General features: G+C 35.4%; 1 protein-coding gene across 1 annotated transcript in view; it reads right to left on the reverse strand.

The window, feature by feature from the left end:
- Nucleotides 1-21432, reverse strand: part of DLC1 (DLC1 Rho GTPase activating protein) — a 411515-nt gene that overhangs the window by 192136 nt on the left and 197947 nt on the right. The window contains 1 exon segment of the mRNA NM_001313797.1: nt 13455-13488. Within this exon segment, the coding sequence (NP_001300726.1) occupies nt 13455-13488 (34 nt within the window).

The following is a 21432-nucleotide window of genomic DNA, read 5'->3' on the forward strand; positions in this document are numbered from 1 at the left end:
AATGTAATATAAATATAGTCATTCAGTGTCACAATCATTTGTCTTAAGGTTTAGGACTTTGTTATGCAAAGTACAAACTTTGAGGTACATATTGAGATTGCAAGCATGTGGAGGAAGAATAAATGGGAAACTATCATTAACATTAACCAGTGATGCCTCAAACTTTATTGTGGACAAGAACTCTCTGGGGAGTATATTATCTTAGAGATTCTTTGGCCTATGAGCCTCCAGGCCTGGAGTTATCTAGGAATCTGAATTCTTAAGGAAGCATTCTTCAAGAAATTAAGAAAATTATGAGGTACATTTTAACAAACATTGCATTAAATAGGTATGCCTTTGTTTTCTTTTTTAAAAAGACTTATTTATTTTAGAGAAAGAGAGAGTATTAGTAAAGGGAGGGACAAAGGGAGACGGGGAGAGAGGATCTCAAAGAGGCTCTACACTGAGTGGGGAGCCTGATATAGGACTTAATCCCAGGACCTCGTGGTCACGACCTGAACAAAACCCTAAGAGTTAGAGGTTAACCAACCGAGCATTTATTTATTTATTTATTTATTTATTTATTTATTTATTATTTTATTTATTTATTCATGAGAGACAGAGAGAGAGAGAGGCAGGCAGAGACATAGGCAGAGGGAGAAGCAGGCTCCATGCAGGGAGCCTGATGTGGGACTTGATCCCGGGACGGTGGGATCACGCCCTGAGCCAAAGGCAGATGCTCAACTGCTGAGCCACCCAGGCATCCCGTATGCCTTTATTTTTAAATTAAAAATGCTATTTTTCTTTCAAGCAAAAAATAATTGGGTGTCCTTTAGGTGAAGACATTTAAAGATAAACTGGACATGGATTTTATGATATAATAGGGAGAATAAGCTTTAGTAATCATAAGGAACATAAAGGAATAAAAATCTTATGAGAATTTCGAGTTTAGTGTTTGAGCTTTCTGGGGAATAGGGCTGATTTCAGAGCAGAGGTGGTCATGGAAGGCTTTAAAGGGGAGATAAATATAGAAATTTGGAAACAGTATGAAAGAAAGTTCCTGGGAAAGGTAACAGTATTAGCAAAAACACTGCAGGATATAGAGGGTGGGTATTTCTGTGATGGAGTCTCAGGGGCTGCTGAACATGAGAAAGGTGGCTTGGCTGATAGGCTAGGGCTGGAGATCGTGGAGATATAGCTTTAGTTTGGTGAGATTCCATGTAAGAATGTGTAAGGGCAGGTAAGGGAAGAAAAGACAGACAATAAAAGAAAATCCAAACATCAATGCCATATAATGTATTTAGGGTTTAGGAGGATTTTTGGGGAGATAATAATTTAACAGTAAACATCTCTTCTTAATTATACTAAACATCATATCAGTGAGTGCTATGATACAAATATGTAACTTTATTTCTATGTGTTCTATGATATTAACTTCTATCATTTGAAACAAAATAAGACTCAAATTAGAATTAAAGCCAATATTAAAACTATTAAAGTAAAAATTTTAAAAAGGTAAAAATCGCTATCTAACCTGTTCTATTATATTAACTTCTATCATTTGATACAAACAAAATAAGACTCTTAAATTAGAAGTTTACAATATTAAAACTATTAAAGTAAAAATTTAAAAAAGGTAAAAATCACTATCTAACCTAATGCATTTCTAACATATAATTCCAGAGTTGAAAAGACATTTGTATTTTTTACTGTCTAGATTACTTATGTAGACACTTCAAGAAATAGAAGTGAGACTAAATTCTAGAAAATCACGAAGACAGTGTGAGGTATTCTCTTGCTCTCCTTCCTCCTAAAAACAAAACAAAATAAAACAAAACAAAATAAAACCCTGAAACCCCTAAGGGTTGAATAATTTAACTAAAGAAAACAAAAGAGAGGTAAGCTGAAGTCACGGGAAATGGAAGAGAAAGAGCAAAAGGCTGAAAACCTACCACAGATGGAGCAAAGATTTTCCAGATGTGGAATTCTTTCTATGGATCAGTGCTGTTAGCTTGGCTTACTGAGGTTCTACCAGGAAAAAAAAAAAAAAAAAAAAAGGAACTATGGCTTCCTTTTAACTTCTATCTGTAATCTAACTAAACCTACTTTGCTGAAATTTTATATCGTGTTTCCTTTAGGAAAATGTCTTGATATCTGTGATCTGTGGTTATTTTTCAAAACTAAGCTTACATTGTAGATGGGAATGCTTTTGGAATGCCTGAAGATATTTGTATGTGTGTCAGAATTTCTCCATTTGGAAAGACGTTTATAACATCTCTACATCACGGTCCTCTTGTCTGCATCACAAAAAGGCCAGGGTGCTGCCTGCATGTGAGGATGAGGGGTCACTGTTCTGTTTATGTTCTGTTGTCCTGGACCATCTGGGGGGATGGTTCTTGATTAGCTGCAGAATGATGAGTGCCATCTCAGTGTCAGGGTCACAAGTTAGACAGAGATGACTTTTTTAAAGGCCCCCAAATTTGGTGCTCAAAAATATTACAAAATGATGAAAGTTTCTGTATATAATAAACAAGCCAGCTTCCCACTTCACTATAGTTATAAAAGAAGAAAAGCCTCATGTTCCCCTTTGAGTCACCTAGCTGATCTTTCTTTGAAAAAATGAAAGCTAATTTCTTTATCATTGTAGCTAGAATATAGCCATTAGGGTCTCAGGGGAAGAAACATCACTGAAATACCCACCATGTGGGTAATTTTTTTAAATTAAAAAATACTAAGTCATAGAATATAGATATATCTAGGAGAATTCTGATTTTTTTCTCATAAAGATACTTTATTTAAAAAAATGTACCAAGTGTCTCCCCCTCAATTATTTGTTTATTCTTCCTTCTTTTGGTTTTACAATGTTAGCTATTATTATTTAATATCTTACTGTGTTTAGTGGAATGGGAGAATGTGATATAGTCTATTGAACATAAATTGTTGAGGGTATCAGCACTTGACTCAAACACATTACAATGCAAATCAAAAGCCAAATGGCGTGTTCAGGATAAAGTTGAGTGGTTTTAAAAAGGAGATAATTTATTTGGTCAGGAGGAAAGAGAAAATCCATGAATCTCATAAATACAAGATAAGATGGTGCTGATGTAGGTGAGTATAGCTAAAAGAGCTAGGAAAGGTTCTATGGGTTGCAGGTAATTATGAAGTAGTAAGATAGCTCTGTAGACTAAAAAGGCAGTATAGCTGTGAAAAGTTAAAATTTTATTGAACATTCACTATATACTTAGTTGATGGTAGGTCTTATAGATTAAAACTAAACAAAAATATGTGATGGCTTTTCATTGAGGCTGCTTATAGCATATTTTAGGGGACGGGACACATATGTAAGAAGCAGAGAATGATGTAAGACATTGGGTAAAATTAAATAATAGACAATTTTTGATACTAATTGTACATGCAATCTGAATTTGAAGAAAGATGTCTAATTATCTGAGTGTAAGGAACTAATTTATGTTTAGTCCAACTAAAAGCCTGAGGAGGCATGAGAATACAGAAATATTCTGCAGATATGGGACATAGACCTTCTAAGAATTGAAGTTGGCACCTAGGGAGTCATCTGGAATGAAAGAAGCTACTTTTTTCATTTCTTTCTCTAGTTTGCATTGTTCTGCACTTCTCTGTCTTAGCCCAACTCTGCCATTATTCTCTTTTTTGCAAGGTGGTTTCCTCTGTTACTTTATCTCACAGTCCATGTGAACTTTTCACCAAAACACCTATTGTAGGTTGACTATTTCTTCAGCTCATAATTTAACAGAGAGAGAGAGAGAGAGAGAGAGAGGCAGAAAGACAGAAAGAGATTGTCCATTGGTCTGCCCATCTCTTCTCTGACCTTGAGTCAAGTGTGTCCCTCCCCAACCCCTACTTGCCTGTCTCTTGTCCAGTGGACTTTGCATGAGTTAGGATAGGTGGTCACATGGACCTAGGATGTTCCTTGTGACCTAGGAGCAGTGAAACTTGTCTGATTCAAAGGAAGAATTAACTGAAGAGTAGAGCAGTCAGAGGAGGCGTGGTGGAAAAAGTGGCATTCAAATGAGTCCTTAAAGGAAAAGTATGGTTTGGAGAAAAAGAATAGAAGAGTATTTTGGGGGCAGTAAACTTTGGAAGCAAAGGCATAAGGACAGGAATATGTAGATCATATAAATTATGTGAACTCATACTTTCGTTAGACCATTAGAGGTGGAAAAATGGTGATATTAGGCATAAAGAGGTAGATAAAACATCAGCTTTGGAGCCCAAGGGATTCATGTACCATGTAGCTTAGTATTAGGAGGGTCTAGCTCTCTTCTCAGAAACTACATGTTAGGTACACAACAAATAACAGCTGTTGTAATACATATATTGAGTGGTAGTATTTTTCATTTGAAAACCTGAAGAAATTCCACAGGAAAGAAATGAAGTAATTGAAATCAATGACTAAAAGAATAGAATTACTTTTTGCCTAAAGACAAAAATATAAGTGGAGTGTGCAATTATTTTATGATTAATGAGTTTTTAAAAAGTGTTTACACTAAGAATGTATTAAATAAGCTCTTTAAACTGAGGTATATCTATATAATGAAGTATTACTTAGTTGCTAAAAAGAAATGAGCTGTCAAATAATGAAAAGGCATGGAGGAACCTTAAATGATACTAAGTGAAAGACACCAACTGAAAAGCCCACATGCTGTACCATTGTAGTATCACACAGAATAGTTTCCTTGACCCTAAATCCTCTGTGCTTCATCAATTCATGCCTCCCTACCTGCAACCCCCTGAACTTTTAACCATATCCATAGCTTTGCCCTTAAAAGAATGTCATATGTTTGAACTCTACTTTCCACTAAATTTTTCTACTTTTCCACTAAAGGAGATTACTTTCCACTAATCTAAAATTATTCCCCCCAAAACAGTTTATTTATTAAAATAAACCCTTTTAAGTGTACAATGCTATACTTAATGACTTTTAATAAGATGTTTAAGACTACTGGAGGCAATGCTGAGACAAAGAAATCACTCAACACACAATGACAACCCACATATCATTAAACATGAAAATGGCATTATTTCAAAAAGTAGGAAATTAATATGAGCAGAAGTTGTCATAGAGACTTCATGGTGAAGGTGAGACCTAAATGAGACCTTGGGAGCCGAGGGAGTTAATTTCTGAAAGGAAACAGGAGGATCAAAGGTCAAGTTATGTAGAAGCAAATTTAGGCAAAAAGTGTTGCTACCATGGTTACAGCGGAAGGTACATGTTAGAAGAGGATGGGAGATAAGGTTAGGAAGGAAGGCCAGGGTCAGATCATGGAAAATTTGTTCATCAGCCTGAGGAGTCTTGGCATTTAACCACTACACACAGCATAGTAGTTAGGAGCATGCATTCTAGTCTGTGTTGCTTGCTTTGAGTCTTGCATTGAACAAAGTATGACTTTGGGTATTTTAGGAAACCTCTGAGTCTCAGGTTCCTCATCTCTATAATGTGGAAAATAGTAACACTTAACCTTATAAGGTTGCTAGAGGATTTATTGAGCTCATATATATAAAGTGCTCAGAAAAGTGCAGGCAGAGTAAACACTTGCTATTATCATTTATTCAACCATTCATTTGACAAACGTTAAGTCAAAAACCTTCTAGGAGGCTGAGATTACACTGATGCAGGGAAAATGTAGGAGATCAGCGCACAGTGGGGAAAACATTTGGGTAAATATATCCAAGAAGACCATAGACTTAAAAAGGCAGATAAACTAAAGTGAAAACTGTACTATTATCCTTTTTGTATTTGCTTAAATCCATAAGAAAGAATTGATTATTATATTAAGAAGTTTATAACATTAGCAGTTGGGAGTCACTGGAATGTGTCTTCTGGTTAGAAAGATCTTAAAGCCAAAGCCAAAACCACATTGTGGTGGGCAAACAAGGGCTTTGGGAGATCATTTTGCTTAAATTTGACTTATAGAATTTATAAGATCTCTTTTACCTGATTACAGTAATCAGGACAAAATACTTTCTTAAATCCATGGTCCATTCTGACATAGCCAGACTTGTGTTCTGCACAGCCTTCATACAACAAAATGGGCACCAGCCTTATCTTGGGCATCAATAAATTTGTTATGGTTGTTAATAACTATCTTGGATTTCCTACTTAAGATAAACCACGTCTCAAAATCATATTTTTAGTTTATAATAGAAATGCTTATAAATCCATCTGTAAGATGATCTTAAACTTTTGTCCATAGAAAAACAAATCAAAGTCCTTCAAATCAAGTGAGGTTCAATAAGAAAAGGAAAGCAAAGTCCTACCAGTAGAGTTTGTAGGTCACTTCATACTCAGAAGGTCGAAGTAATACTTTGCCATATTTACCTTTCCAAAGTCAGTGGACCTCTTTGAAGAAAGCAGAGTCAATGTACAGTTATCTTGTGAGTATATGTGTTTATATTCGTATTATTAATAAAAGTAACTGAACTGCAAATTGTGCATTGCAAACTGTATAAAGATAAATATTTGAGAGCATCTAAAAAATGATCAGATATAATTTTCAAACTAAATGAAAGTTCTATTGCTCTATAAAATACAACTAATGCAAAGGGGCCTTTTAATAAATTATTCTTCAGGGAAGATCAGAAATGACAAATTAATTTTTCTAGGGATAAAAAAAGTCAATGTCAATTAAAATACCAAAATGAAAAATTGTGTCATTAGCCTGGGCTGGTAGTTCCTAGCTACTCCTTCACAGTCCTGATAGCCATTCTTTCAAGGGATAAAGTAGGGAGCAAAATATGCACAAGACTTTTTGGAGGAAGAAATTTTAAGCTCATCAAATGTGAAAAGTTATTGTTATTGATAAGCTGGAGATTAATGTAGCGCCTGGAGGAGTTGCTGGGTATGTCAAATAAATAGATTGATTCCATCTTTCTTGGGCATCTGCTTGTGCAAGGACACTACACTGGATGTGGGGTGACAAACATGAAATTGAGGGGTTTAGGCCTTTAAGAGCTTACAGTGTGATATGGAAGATAATTCATGAACAGAAATACATCACAAGTATCACGATATGCCATAGAAAGATATAGCTGCCTTTGGCTATAGAGACCTGGGGAAGACCTTGCCAAGTAGAAGAAAAATGGTTCAAATTGGAACTCATTAAAGAGAATTATCATGTACTCGTGTCACTTGAAATATGATTGGGTAGAAAAGGAAATATGTTTGATTGGTTCTGGTGATACAGTAGATTTATTTTCCTACCTGGTAATAAATGAAATACCAACAGAACATTTAGAAGCAGATTCAGAAAGTTATTTGTATTGAAAAATATCCTATGAATTCAAGATTTTTGGCATTTAAGAATAGTTTACTTATATTTTTCATGAATTCCTTGATACCTGAAAGCTAATGTGTTTCCTCTCAACAGCCCAGTCGACCACAGCCAACTTTTCATGGATTAGTTTACATTAGGTTTCAGAGAAACTGAGAGGTTATGTGTGGGCATACCCTAAATTCCTTCCTCATAAAAAAGCAGGCAAGCAGAAACCATAATACTAAGAAAAGTGAAGCAAGTGAGTATTTATAAGCTACTAGTATAAAAATAATGAAATTCATTTTTGGAGAGTTAAAGGGAATAAAGAATTTGGAATGTTGGCCAAAGCCCTGCCTGGTCAGATAAAGACAATTTTCAGATCCTGCCGAATCTCCCCCCCCCCCTTTTTTTTTCCTGCCGAACCCTTTTAAACAGCTTGGGGTCTTTACAGTCCCAGAAAATGCTTCACTTAGAATAGAATGATACGATTTTGCTTTTGGCTCTAGGAGTATTATGCATATGGAGTAAAGCATTTGCTGCTTTTTTTTGAAAAAAGGATTTTATTTATTCGCTTATTTACCAAACATCCAGGAACTACCCTAACATCAGGCATAGGGAGTATGAGTTGAATAAAACAAAATTCTGTCTTCCAAGGTGCTTACAGCCTAGTGAGACAGCACTAAAACTAGTGTGATCTAGAGATATGACATAGAGCAGTCTTTCAAAGGAAAACTGAAATACAGCAGACCTATTTTTATTCTTTCATTAAATCTCAATATCAGTAGATATTGAAACATGACTTAGAGTGGAATACATCACAGGGATGAGTCTGTATCAAGCAATGATAGTGAGATTGGAAAGGGGAGCACATCTTTGCATTTTAGCTCTTTTCTGCTGTTGTTGTTGTCTGTATTCCCCTTCTCAGTGATCAAAGGCAGTCAAGAAAATTAATACCAAAAGGCACCAAATCTGGGCTTTGTTATTGGTATGTTTACAAGAACTTGGAATGAAATTATGAAAAACCCTGATTTTTTCCCCCTCACATATTTGTCACAAAGAAGTGTTTGATTTCTATGCTCTGCCTTAGTAGCCACAACACAAAGTTTAGAGAGACTGTGAATCTGTTATATGGTTCTGAAAGCTATCTTTCACGAGTGTTTCAGGCTACAATTATTCATTATCTTGATTTTAACATTTTCTTGCCAATGAACTAACCTAGAGGCAGGAATACAAACATTCTAAGAAAAATGACCAAGGAATGCAACCAAAGTCACATTCTAAGTCATTTTTCTCAATGGTGCCCTTTACATATTTGTGTGGGATAGATCCCCAAATAACACCATTAATTAATTATCCAGTTGAAATATTTGGCAGTTGTGGGGGTAGTAGGAGTACTGAGTGGTAGGGGCAGTTAAATAAATTTTTAGAACCATATCAACATTAAATCATCAAGATTGAAGCTAAAGCATCTTTGTAATTATAATTTATTGGTTAGCATGTATTTACAGAACACTCACTATGTGCTTATCAGCTGTTTTAATTATAGGGCACACAAAGACAATATTCCTTATCTAGGAAAGTTCATGGCCTAGAGATGAGGACATACAACAAAGCAAGATGATAAAGATTGCTGTAACAAACCTATAGAGATTTCTAGGAGCACAGAAAAATCCATGACTAACTCTGCCTGGGAAATCATTAAGGAGATATAATAAATTTGGATCTAATATTTGATCTAATAAAACAAGTATAATTTTCAAGATATGCAAGGCAAAAAATTTGCCATTTTTGGCAATAATTATGGTCTATTTTCCAGAGCTGCCATGCATTCTGACAAAATTTGCAAGGTGTTCTGTGATTTTATTTTAGAATGAGAGATTTCATATTACTCAATATTACTACTTTTCAAATATGCTCAGAGAGTCATATTTTGGTGACTAAAATGCAATGCTAATTTTCTAATTTATATACATCTATAGAGGGTGATTCTAAATCATAAATGTAGAATTTTTTTCTCCCATGCAATTAAATGAAACTATATTCATTGAAGATGAAGAGAAACATGGTCCATATCCTCTTTTCCCCCAGAATAAACCATTTCTCTCTTTCTCTATCTCTGCCTATCATCCGTATTTTTTTGAAAGGTGATTGCATGATCCAGGCAAAAGTAGAAACTTGATACTAATGGAAAAGTTTCTATAACTGAATGAAGAGGCTAAAGTTGGATGAACAAACCAGCAAACCAACACAAGAGAAGAGAAATAAGAGAAAATACTGGTAGATATATTGGAGAGACTCCTAGCAGGAAACAGATGGTATATTGGGTAAACTGAGGAAAGCTTGGTAACAGAACTATTTATAAAGATTAGGGAAGCCAGAAGGGCAAGAGGAGAATGATTTTCAGCACCTGCTAAGTTGGGTGGAAAGGGTCACCTAAGAGAAGCCAGCAGTGATTCCTTGGGAAAGAGATGGGAACTAACTACCCAACCTCACAGTCCCACTGTCATGCCCTGCCTTATTTTCCTCCCAGTTACCTCCAGCTCCTCATTGGTGAAATAGGGAAGATAAAAAGGTGGGCAGCCCACTGATTCTGTCCACACTAGTCAAGCCTCCAGGGCACAGAGCTGGGAAGAAGCAGTGGATCTCAGTGACAAAAAGGGCATATCTAGTATGATAAATTATACTACTACCAGATTACAAATGGCCAGGTATCATGCAGGAAGTTTGACCTTAGCCTGTGGAGAGCAGGGAGACAAAGAAAATGTTCAGGCAGGAATTGATATGACCAGGTGGTGCTTTTCAAACATCACTCTGGTGACCGTTAGAGAGTGGACTGATGTAATGACAGGTCGAGGCAGGGAAAGCAGTTCTGGTTGCTGTTGTGAAAGTCCAGTGGGAAGTGGAGGGCTCCATTAATGCAATGGCAGGGAGAAGGGATGATGGTTGATTAGAAGGCAGTGTTGACAGCATTGTGTACAGGGGGTGAGGGAGTGAGGATGGGAGCTGGGAAGATAGGATCCAATTACCCCGGGATTAAGGATGCAGTGGATAATGTAGTCATAGGAAGAGAGGATGCAGGGTATACATTTCTCATAGACTAATTGTTTGTGAAAACTGAAGATTATCTGTTCACAAGAGAGAATTTCACCCTAATAGAGACAGGACTTTCTAATGAGAGGTTAAAATACGACCAACTCTGCCTATGCTATGATAACTTCTGTCTGAATTAACTTACTCAGAGGCTTACAGAGAAAGTGATCTCTTTTTTCCACATGGACGGCTGCTTAACTGTTAATTGGTGCCCCGAGGAAGCATTTAAGAGCTCTTAGAGCAGACATGGGCAGCAGTAACACAGCTAGATTCTATTTGGCTTGTACACATGGTAATTATAAGCACAACCAATTATCATAAAAAACAGCTACCATTTTTTAGGGCCTATTTTGTGCCAAGCATTGTTGCCTTACAACAACAACATGGCAGCTTCTTTATTTATACTCTAGAAATGAGAAAATGAGGAGGTTAAGTAACTTGCTTAAGGCCACACAGATAGGAAGCAGATGTGCTAGAGAATATACCAAAGGCATTGGGCCCATTCTTTAGGGGCATACAGTTGCTGGTGGCATGGAGGAGGTTATATGAAAATACTATATGTTGGATATGATTATACATTACTATGTGATTATGATTTTTTAAAGCAAATTAATTGGATTCTATTTCAGATCATGAGAATGTACATTTTAATACTTTGATTCTTTTCCTGGGAACTTTCTGAATAAGGTGGTTTAAGAAATTCTCAATTTAGAAGAAGAAAAGGTAGATGCTGGGCCAATGGATTATTCTTGACTAGAGATTGAGTTCCTTCAGGGCAAGGAACATGCCTTATTGGTAAACTGCTTCCTTGATATAACCTAATAAGATGCCTAGAATATGTTGCTGTTCAATACGTATATTTCTGGAATAACGAACCAATGGGAGGCTCTTTCAAAGTGCCTCTCCTTGGAAATTTTTGTCATCACAAGGTGGAAGATGAGCAGCAGGATTAATTCCACCAGGATGTATTTATATAGCAACATGGATCAGAATAGAAGATGTCTACTTAAAGCATACACAGAAACAACCACACAACTGTATCTCAAGAATTATTAATGGAATGTACCCAAAATGATTTTTTTTAGAGCTTCACAAGGCCTGGTGGGATTGGTTCCAGTTGGCTTGGATGAGAGGTCACACAGATTAAAAATAGACTTTCTTAATATGGAACAATAGGCTACATTCATTTAACAAGACAGAAAAAAAATAACAGGCCTTAGGGGCGGGAATGAAGCTTAATCCTATTTAAGAGCTCAATTAACCCTCAGAAGATTGAGTAGGTACTCTCTCTTCATTGCCACTCTTCTGTCTTGCCGAGCTTAAAATCCAAGATTCATAAAGAGGAATAAAGAGATTCATATTTGTATATAATACTGAAAATATTTTAAATAGGGTCATAATAAAGTTTAGAAATATAAGAATTAGTTTGCTTAGTCTGTTATGGTCCTTTAAAACTTGAAATAAGTCATATTCTGTTTTAATTGTCAAATCCTTTACCATTATTAACAAAATATTCAAACACAAGCCTTTATCTTGACACATAAATTCACTGATTTTAAAAAAATCATTTATTTCTTATACTATCAAACAAAATTACATTTCCTTCTAAGCTAATCAGTACATTCTTAAGAAATCCATATCAAACTCCATGGTGGAGTACATTCTATCACTCTAATGATTTAATACACAGAAGCCAGGTTCTATTCAAATCAGTCCATCTGGGTTAAGCATCTGAGACCTGGGTAGGTCATTTGTATCAACTGGTAGATCCTACTTTCAAAGAGATTCCATCTCTTTGAATGGAATTTATCAGCTTTTTTCATTCATGCCCCATCATTATAGAAATGACCCAAATAGAGCATTGAAAAGTAACAATGTCTTGTTTTTGTTTCTTGCAGTTGAATTACGATAAAATGCGGTAGTTACATTATAGTTACACTTTTTGTTTAGTTAGTTCTTTGTTTTTATAAACATATCTTTAAAATATTTGAGAAGCTTGAAAAATTGAAGGTCCTCTCCCTATCAAACGGAAATCATTTAAAGATATTTCTGCCTCTCCATTCCCCCAAGCAGTAGCATTTCTATCCCTTCTTCCCCTTCCCCACCAGCCAAGAATTCACATCTTAATTTTCTCCTTGGGGTATGAAAGAATTTGCTGACGTTCTGGAATAAGATGACAGCTTTGCTCTGTTATATACTTTGTTTAAATTGCAGCTACTCTTGGAAATTACAGAGAATGTCACAACCCAAGATAAAGCATGACTTTGGCTAAGTTTTTTTCTCTTTGTGATGCAAATGTTACTTAACCATTTATTTCTGGTCCCAACTAGACAGTGAATACATCTATTTTTGGTATTAGAGCACTGGGACTATAATTGGGATTCAGTTACTACATGCTACTAATCCATATAATACCACTGCCTTGTTAAATTGAACAGTTTTTCTCTTGAACTGACACAAGATGCCAGTTCAATATTTTTCTTTTGTTCTGAAGGCTACTTTTCAACATATTAGAGTAAAGAAATCAGACACAGCCTAAACATGAGAGAAAAGTTTAGCTCATAGAAGCATATAAACTATGAAAACTTTTGTGTGAAAACCACCTAGCAGTGAAAGTAAGATCACTGAACTAGAAAGAGAGTATTCTCCATATAAAAATAATCTAAAACTAATGTTTTAATCATTAAGTTTGATGGGTAAAGTCATTTAAATCATGTTATCTTTTAGATGACACTATAAACTTTGAATGCAGCTCTTAAAAATCACAAATATCTAATTTCTAAGTTCTATGTTTCAAGTTTGGTAATATATCTTCGATCTGTTTTTTAAAAAGATTATTATTATTATTATTATTATTATTATACATAAAACCTAAAACAGTATTGAGGAAGCTCAAAAGATTTTTTTAAAAGCACCTGAAACCACCAATCCAAGTCTAATTTTTCGCATTTCCATGTTTCTCATCAGTCCCTATTAATCTCCCATGATACTGCTAAATAGCTATATACACTTTTGATATTTAATGAAATGTCTACACAAAGATGGAATTTTATTCTAGAATATGATGAAAAACATAACCAAATGTCCACTTACCAGCCTTTTCCTTGTCTGAAATGCCTGGAATAGTCTGAAAAAAAAAAAAAAAAAGAAGTCACAGAATTGTTATTATTAGAAAGAAACACCAAAACATTATCAGGAACAAAATGAACTACCATAAATGGAGCAAAAATTAAATAGAACCCAAGAGTAGAAAAATGAGTGGGCACAAAAACTGAATAGACATCTTTCCATAGAAAGTATACAAATGGCCAATAAGTACATGAAGAGGTGCTCAACATCACTAATCATCAGGGAAATGTAGATTAAAATCACAATGAGATATTACCTCCCAACTGTTAAAATAGTAATCAAGAAAAAGTCACAAAATAAGTGTTGGCAAGGGTGTGAAGGAAAGGAAACCCTTGTGCACTGTTGGTGGGAGTGTAAACTGCACAGCCATTGTGGAAAACAGCATGAAATTTCCTCAAAAAAAAAAAAAAAAAAAAAAAAAAGAACTACTGTATGATCCAGCAACCAAACTTCTGGTTATATACCCATAGGAAATGAAAAGAGGGTATCAAAGAGATAGCTGTGCTTGCATATTCATTGCAGCATTGTTGAGAGAAGCCAAGATATGGTAACAGCCTAAATAAATGTCCTTCAATGAATGAATGCAAAAGAAGATGTGGTATATACACAATAGAATATTATTCAGGAATGAGAAAGAAGAAAATCTTGCCATTTGCAATCACATAAACCTTGAGGGCATTATGCTAAGTGAAATAAGCCAGACAGAGAAAGACAAATGCTGTATGGTATCCTTTATATGTGGAATGTAAAAAAAAAAAAAAAAAAAAAAAAAAAAGAGAAAAAAAGAAAAGAAAAGAAAAGAAAAGAAAAGAAAAGAAAAAAGAAAAGAAAAAGTGAAACTTCTAGAATCAGAGAGTAGAAATGTTGTGAGGGTCTGGATAAATAAGAAAGATTTGGTAAAAGGGTATATAAACTTTCAGTTGTAAGATGAACAAGGACTGAGGATCAAATGTATAACACGGTGACTATAGTTAATAACACTGTACTGTATAATTAAAATTTGCTATGAGAGTAGAACTTGTGTTTTTACAAAAAAAAAAGATGAGAAGTGATGAATGTGGTAATTAAGTGGAAATCCTTTCACAATGTATATGTATTCCAATTATTGTGATAGAAAACTTTAAATATCTTACAATTTTGTCAATTATACCTCAATAAAGCTTAAAAGAAAAGTAAAAGAAAAATGAAAGTTGAGGAACTATCAGGAATGTTATCAGACGCAGGTATAATAATTGTTAATCATGTAATTATTTTCTTCCCTGAAAACACATATTAACCCTAAAAACATATTGGCAATAAATGAAACCAAAGACATTCTTTGAATTTGGGTAGAATTTTTTAGTTCAATTTCTTTGTCCTGTTTTGGAAGACAGAAAAAGTAAATTGTCTGGTGAGTTTCTGTGCATTTCAAATCTCTGCCCTATCTCTTTGAGGCTCAGATTCCTCCTTTATTAGATGGGGACAATCACATCTACTTCTTAAGGTTGCTTAAAGGACCAACTGTGGTAGCTTTGATAAAGCATTTGAGGTCTTCAGGAAAAGGTAACTGCTGTTACTATTTGTTTCTATGGGCTCTAGGCCAATGGGTCAATTTATTAATAGGAGTGTTCTAGAAGTTCCATTCCCAGCAACTATCATCTATCACTACCATTGTTTAAAAATTAGAGTTCAGGAGATGTTTACAAAAGAGTTTAACGTATAAATGTCTAGTTCTACTCTCAGTGGATATTCTAAAACAAATTAAGGAAGTTGAATTTCTGTTTCCCATTCACCTGAGTTATTCATGTATACAATATCATGCACATGAGGGTATTAACTTGTATTGGAAGACTTCAATACATCTGAGCCACTGGGATTTGATACCTTCTACCCAAAACCACTGACCAAACAAAATATCTACAACTGACATGTCTCCTTCTCTTTCGGGACAAAGTCCTCAGAGTTGGGGTAAGAAAAGTAGACTTAAATGGATAATTAATTTTGTTGTACATGCATGTATGTGCATGTGTGTGTGTGTGTGTGTGTGTGTGTGTGTGAAAGAGAGAGACAGAGAGAGAGAAAGGGAGGGAGGAAGAGAGAGGAAATTTCACATGCACCTAGGTTGCAGATACGCCTACGGAAATAGAATAGCATCAATCTTCATTTCCAGAAATATCAAATATCGAGATATCTATGTATCTTTGTGAGATATTGATTACTGCTGAGACCCTGACCTTTGGAACTTAGGGAATTTGGAGGTTGATACAATTTCCAAATAAGGGGCAAATATCTCTCTGGGTAAAAATAGAGGGGGCTTTTATTTTGGCAATATTAATCCATAGTGAAAGTATATTTTGACTCAATCTCTATCTACATTTAGTTGTTTACTTCTTGTTCTCTGAGTGTGAATGCTGACTCTGCATCCTGGCAAATGTGCAGCTGTGAGGAAGAGTATCAGGTGAGTACATGGCAGGGTGGAAAGTCATGTCCAGAGACCAGGACATTGAAGGGATTGCATAGGCTCTAGGTATCTCCTTCAGCATCCTTTCATTTATAGCTGGGTCATCTATTTTTTCTTTCTTTCAGGAAGAACTGCTGTGATTCTACAGTTTAGAAAAACTGTTTCCCCCTTTACAGAAAAATTACCACACAGTGTTAGTGATATTTGTTTACTTCTTATGTATCTTTTTTGAGAGGGGTTTAAAAATGAACTTACATTTGGGGCGCCTGGGTGGCTCAGTCAGTTGAGCATCCGGCCCTTGATTTTGGCTGAGGTCATGGTCTCAGGGCGTGATATTGAGAGCCCCCAACAGACTCCATGCTGAACATGAAGACTGTTTAGGATTCTCTCTCTCCTTCCCCCCAACCTCCCTCTTGTGTGCATTCTCTCTCTCTCTCTAAAAAAAAAAAAAAAAAAAAAAAAAAGGACTTAAATTCACACTGTGTGTTATATTTTAAGCTTAGCCCCTAGATTTCCTCCCTGCCTGGAGATGAGGTCTTTCAGATTAAATTTTCTCTTCTGTGACCAGTAAATAATAAAACAAAGCCAAAACCCTTCCATTGAGAAGATTGTAAATGTTGGTAAAGGTTGGTGATAAGCAGTTAAAAGATGTTCGTGGAGAAAGTGCCTCAGAAAAAAATAGAAAATATTTACTAGGTTCTGAATATGTACAAGGTACAGTTTTCAGCTTTCGCCTGCATAAACTCACTGAATCCTTAGAATAACCAATGGAGTCCTGGAAAGGGAAGTAACTTATGTGAGGCCACAGTCAGTGATGGAAGCCAGGACACAACCATTGGCATGCTGGCCTCTGAGGTCACTAACACTAGTTTGAAAATACTAATTAGAGTCTTTTTAAAACAAAGGAGAAGAAAAATTTGGAGAGATTCCATGCTAAAATATTGACTGAGATCACAAAATATCTGTGCAGGAATATCTGTATGAGGTATTTATAAATTATCTAAATAAGCCATCTCTTCTTATAAAAAAAGGCATTTTAAGATGAATTGAATGTCTTGCCCCAAATCACAAGTTGACTAGCAACAAGTCTTTTCCATATTTTGTTCTATTTGATTACAAAGTGTATAGCAAACACATATAAGTAAATATTTAATAAAAATGTTAAACAATGAGTTGTACTACAAAACAAAAATATTTTAGCCTCCACGGAGCCAGTGCCTATTACTTTAGAATATCACTATATTCTGTATGATGCTTTAAGCCTCCAAGGCTCACTTTCATGAAATAATTGCATGATGTGGAGGTAGGAGAGTCAAAGTTTAATGCACCCAGAATTTTATAACTGCTCTTTCAAAGTAAAACCACACAGTCAACAGCTGAATGTCTCTCAGCTGGTTTATCTTTGTTTTGTTTTTGTTGTTGTTGCTTTTTTTTTTTTTTTGGTTTATCTTTGAATTTGAGGGAGAATTGTCTCTCTAGAAAAGTTTTAGAAGTAAATTTTTAAAATGCTGACACTTCATTTTAAATTAATTAAAGCTATATGTTGATTTCTAAATTACATGCCTTACATTATCCTATGTATAGAAACCCTTGGCCAAGTGTTCCTTCCTTGTGGAATACAAGTTGTGGAATACAACTGGAAGTTTCTTCCAGTTGAAGAATACATGAAAGACAGGACAGTTCCATACAGTGGATGCTCAATGGCAAGGATTAGCATCATCACTGATGTGACATCAAAAGAAGTGAGAAGACAGTAAATAAGTAGAACTATCCAGGTAGAAATGGAATGGTTTTCTTGGGCACTGAACCCTTCGGAAGGAGTATTGGTCTAAAGATTGGTCTTTTGCCTTTGACTTCAGAGAAGAGGCATGGCTGGATTTGGGCTTCAGGTCTTTTTTTTTTTTTTTAAGATTTTATTTATTCATGAGAGACACACACAGAGAGGCAGAGACATAGGCAGAAGGAGAAGCAGGCTCCCCACAAGGAGCTTGATGCGGGACTCAAGAATCCTGGGATCATGACCTAAGCCAAAGGCAGATGCTCAACCACTGAGCCACTCAGGTGCCCTGGGCTTCAGATCTTCAGGTTCCATAGTGTTGTATCTATTTCTGTGCTTGAAACAAAACAGTCCATGCAAGGTGGCTCTATAGTCTGGTACACAGTAGGTTTCATCAAACATTTGTGGAATTAAAGAACCAAACACATATCCATATATACAGTTTAAGAAACATGTATGACTATTGCTTATGAGAAAGCTCCTATAAAAAGCATATTTTTGAATTCATTAGGGGTTTTTGTTAATAGTTACCATATGTTTCATTTGAACTGTATCCTCAGGAAGTGATTTAACATTTCTGGCAATAAAGCAATTAAATAGGATTTTCCTGCTGCCCATATGGGTTCGCTGTAACTTCATATTTTCTTCTCTTATTTCTTAATGGAACAAAGGGAAGTCTACTAATAACTTCCAAATGAGAGAAAAACACCATTCGTGTCTTGTTATTCTTCTTTTCAATATACAAATGATAGGATAACAATCTTATATATATTTTTTAATGGCTGTACTGACCCTCCAGTAGTTCCCTACAAGTCAAGATTTTCATTTGTGTTGATCTGTGAAGGTGTTTTATAATTGAATTTTAAAAAGCCATTAAAGAGAAAGCATTTTAGGAAAGGAGGAGTAAATAATTCTCTTTCTCTTAATGAGGTCTTTTAAAGCTGTGTGTGGGAGCTTAGACTGTGTGTGTGTCTGTTTATGTTTTTGACGTGAAACATGGTTACGGGAAATGCTGGTTTTGACATGCCTTCCGGAAATGTTGTAGACATATGTTGATTCTTTCGGTCTGCTGCTAGAATGACTTTCTACACTTACAGGAGGGACCTCAGCTGGACACCTTTTAAGAACTTAAACAAGTACACAGAAGCTGCTAACATGCTGTCACATAAGTAATAGATGTCATATCTGGCTTCATTTTTGTACAATGGCAATTTATTGATCTAATTTCTTCTTGATGATTTCAGTTGGAAATGGAGTATGATTTTTCCTCTTTAATGTGCTATTTTCATAATATGCCATGTCCCTCACTTATATAAGTTATTTCTCTCTTAGTTCTTTGGAATCAGAACCATAGAAAACTACCATTAAGAAGGCGCTTTGAAAGCCTATCTTCCAATCACTGGGCCTTTAAGCTAGACTGAAAGGATCCTACTCGTGTTCTAGGAAGGGATTTCTGTTGTTATTGTTCTGCAGTAAACAACAAAGCATGACAATTGATTTTGTATTTTCTCTCTTTATAGGCAGCACTTGTTTTGCATATTTTATTAGACATGTTCACACAGAAATGGCTAAGGTACTCTCTATTGTTTTATTTATTTATTTATTTTATTTTTTAAATTTTTATTTATTTATGATAGTCACACACACACAGAGAGAGAGAGAGAGAGAGAGAGAGAGGCAGAGACACAGGCAGAGGGAGAAGCAGGCTCCATGCACCGGGAGCCCGACATGGGATTCGATCCCTCGGTCTCCAGTATCATGCCCTGGGCCAAAGGCAGGCACTAAACCACTGCGCCACTCAGGGATCCCCTCTCTATTGTTTTATAAGCATTCTCTTCATTTGCCTCTAAAACGGCAAGAATCAGTGGCAAAGTAATTTATTCCTTCCCCTCAAAAACATTCACTTTTGTTCCCACAAAAATATTTTACAGACAGATTTCAAAATGGGTAATCATGTCCTTAGAAATTGCAGGAAAACATCCTCCAGTGATGGAGCAGCCTCTGTCCCAAATGAGGGCGCAAGAGCCCATTGTGGCCACAATGGGTAACAGGAAGAGTTTAGAGCTTCACATTTTGGGGAAGACATAGGAGACAACATAAAAGAAAAGAAGGTAAGTTGAAAAATGAGTTTATTTCCCATCTCTTTATTTAAAAACTCTTTTCAAATCAGGCCAGTATGTGATACTGTTACTAGTCAGTGATTTCTATGTCATCTCACTTGAACAAAGAAGTTCACTGAAAAGCTGTGTCTAATTGGCAACTGATATCACCTGTTTTGATTTACAAAGTATTTCTCTCATTTTGACAGTCACCATTCTTTTATTAAAAATATAGGCTCTTGGGATCCCTGGGTGGCTCAGCGGTTTAGCGCCTGCCTTTGGCCGAGAGTGTGATCCTGGAGTCCCGGGATCGACTCCCATGTCGGGCTCCCGGCATGGAGCCTGCTTTTCCCTCCTCCTGTGTCTCTGCCTCTCTCTCTCTCTATATATATATGTCTATCATGAATTTTTATATATATATAAAATTTATGATATATATATATATAGGCTCTTCATGGTGGAGGGGACTTAGGTATCATTTAGGTGTGTTTCCCAAACTACTTCTAATACTACCTTTTCAATTTTAACTACATACACATATCACTTATAAATTTTTTATTTAATAAAATTTAAATATTATATTTAAATAAATATTTTTCTTGCCTTGTTCTAAATAACAAAAATAAAACACATGAATTTATGGTTTGAATTTTTGGTTGTATTATTCATACTACACATTAAAATAAATAACTATTAAAATTTAAAATAATTATCCCTGTGTCAGCTGATGTTTACCAATAATCTATGTAACCCTGGGAAACACTGATCTAGTTCTTTGTCTGTCATTTTGCCTATAAGGATGTTGAGATCCAGAGGGATTAATGATTTACTGGATGTTATAGACCTTAAGTAGGCCAATTGGGGATTAGAGTAGAATATGGTTCTGAAAGCACTGTCTACAATACATTAATTCCTAAGACTGATGAAGTCAAAGGTCACCAAGGTCTTACCCCCTAGAATTTATGATTTCAATTAAACTTAGCTTCTGAATCATTCAATGGAAGATAAAGGAAATTCAGTTACAGTGGAAGAGACATGTGTTAGGAAGATTGATATATATATATATATATATATCAAAGTGAAGTGAAATAAATGTATGTATAATTACCTGAGAAATGTAATTGTGCATCCTTACTTCCAAAAAGAATTTGACATGTCCTATTTAATGGAATTGTCAGCCATATTGAGGAATCCTTTTTATTGGGGGGTGGGGGGACAACATTTCTTTAGCAAGCTAGATAAACAGAAAAATCCATGGCTGTGTCACATTGAATTAACTCTTCTCAGAATTTATAGATGCTCTTAATTTTAATGCTTCTGTATTTCCAATAAATCACTTAATATTATTCATGAGAGAGCTCAATATCCTTTAGATACATTTTCTTTTTTTTTAATTTATTTTTTATTGGTGTTCAATTTACCAACATACAGAATAACCCCCAGTGCCCGTCACCCATTCACTCCCACCCCCCGCCCTCCTCCCCTTCTACCACCCCTAGTTCGTTTCCCAGAGTTAGCAGTCTTTACGTTCTGTCTCCCTTTCTGATATTTCCCACACATTTCTTCTCCCTTCCCTTATATTCCCTTTCACTATTATTTATATTCCCCACATGAATGAGAACATAT

This window comes from Canis lupus, chromosome 16 (genome assembly GCF_011100685.1).
Source record: "Canis lupus familiaris isolate Mischka breed German Shepherd chromosome 16, alternate assembly UU_Cfam_GSD_1.0, whole genome shotgun sequence".
NCBI classification, from domain to species: Eukaryota; Metazoa; Chordata; class Mammalia; order Carnivora; family Canidae; genus Canis; species Canis lupus.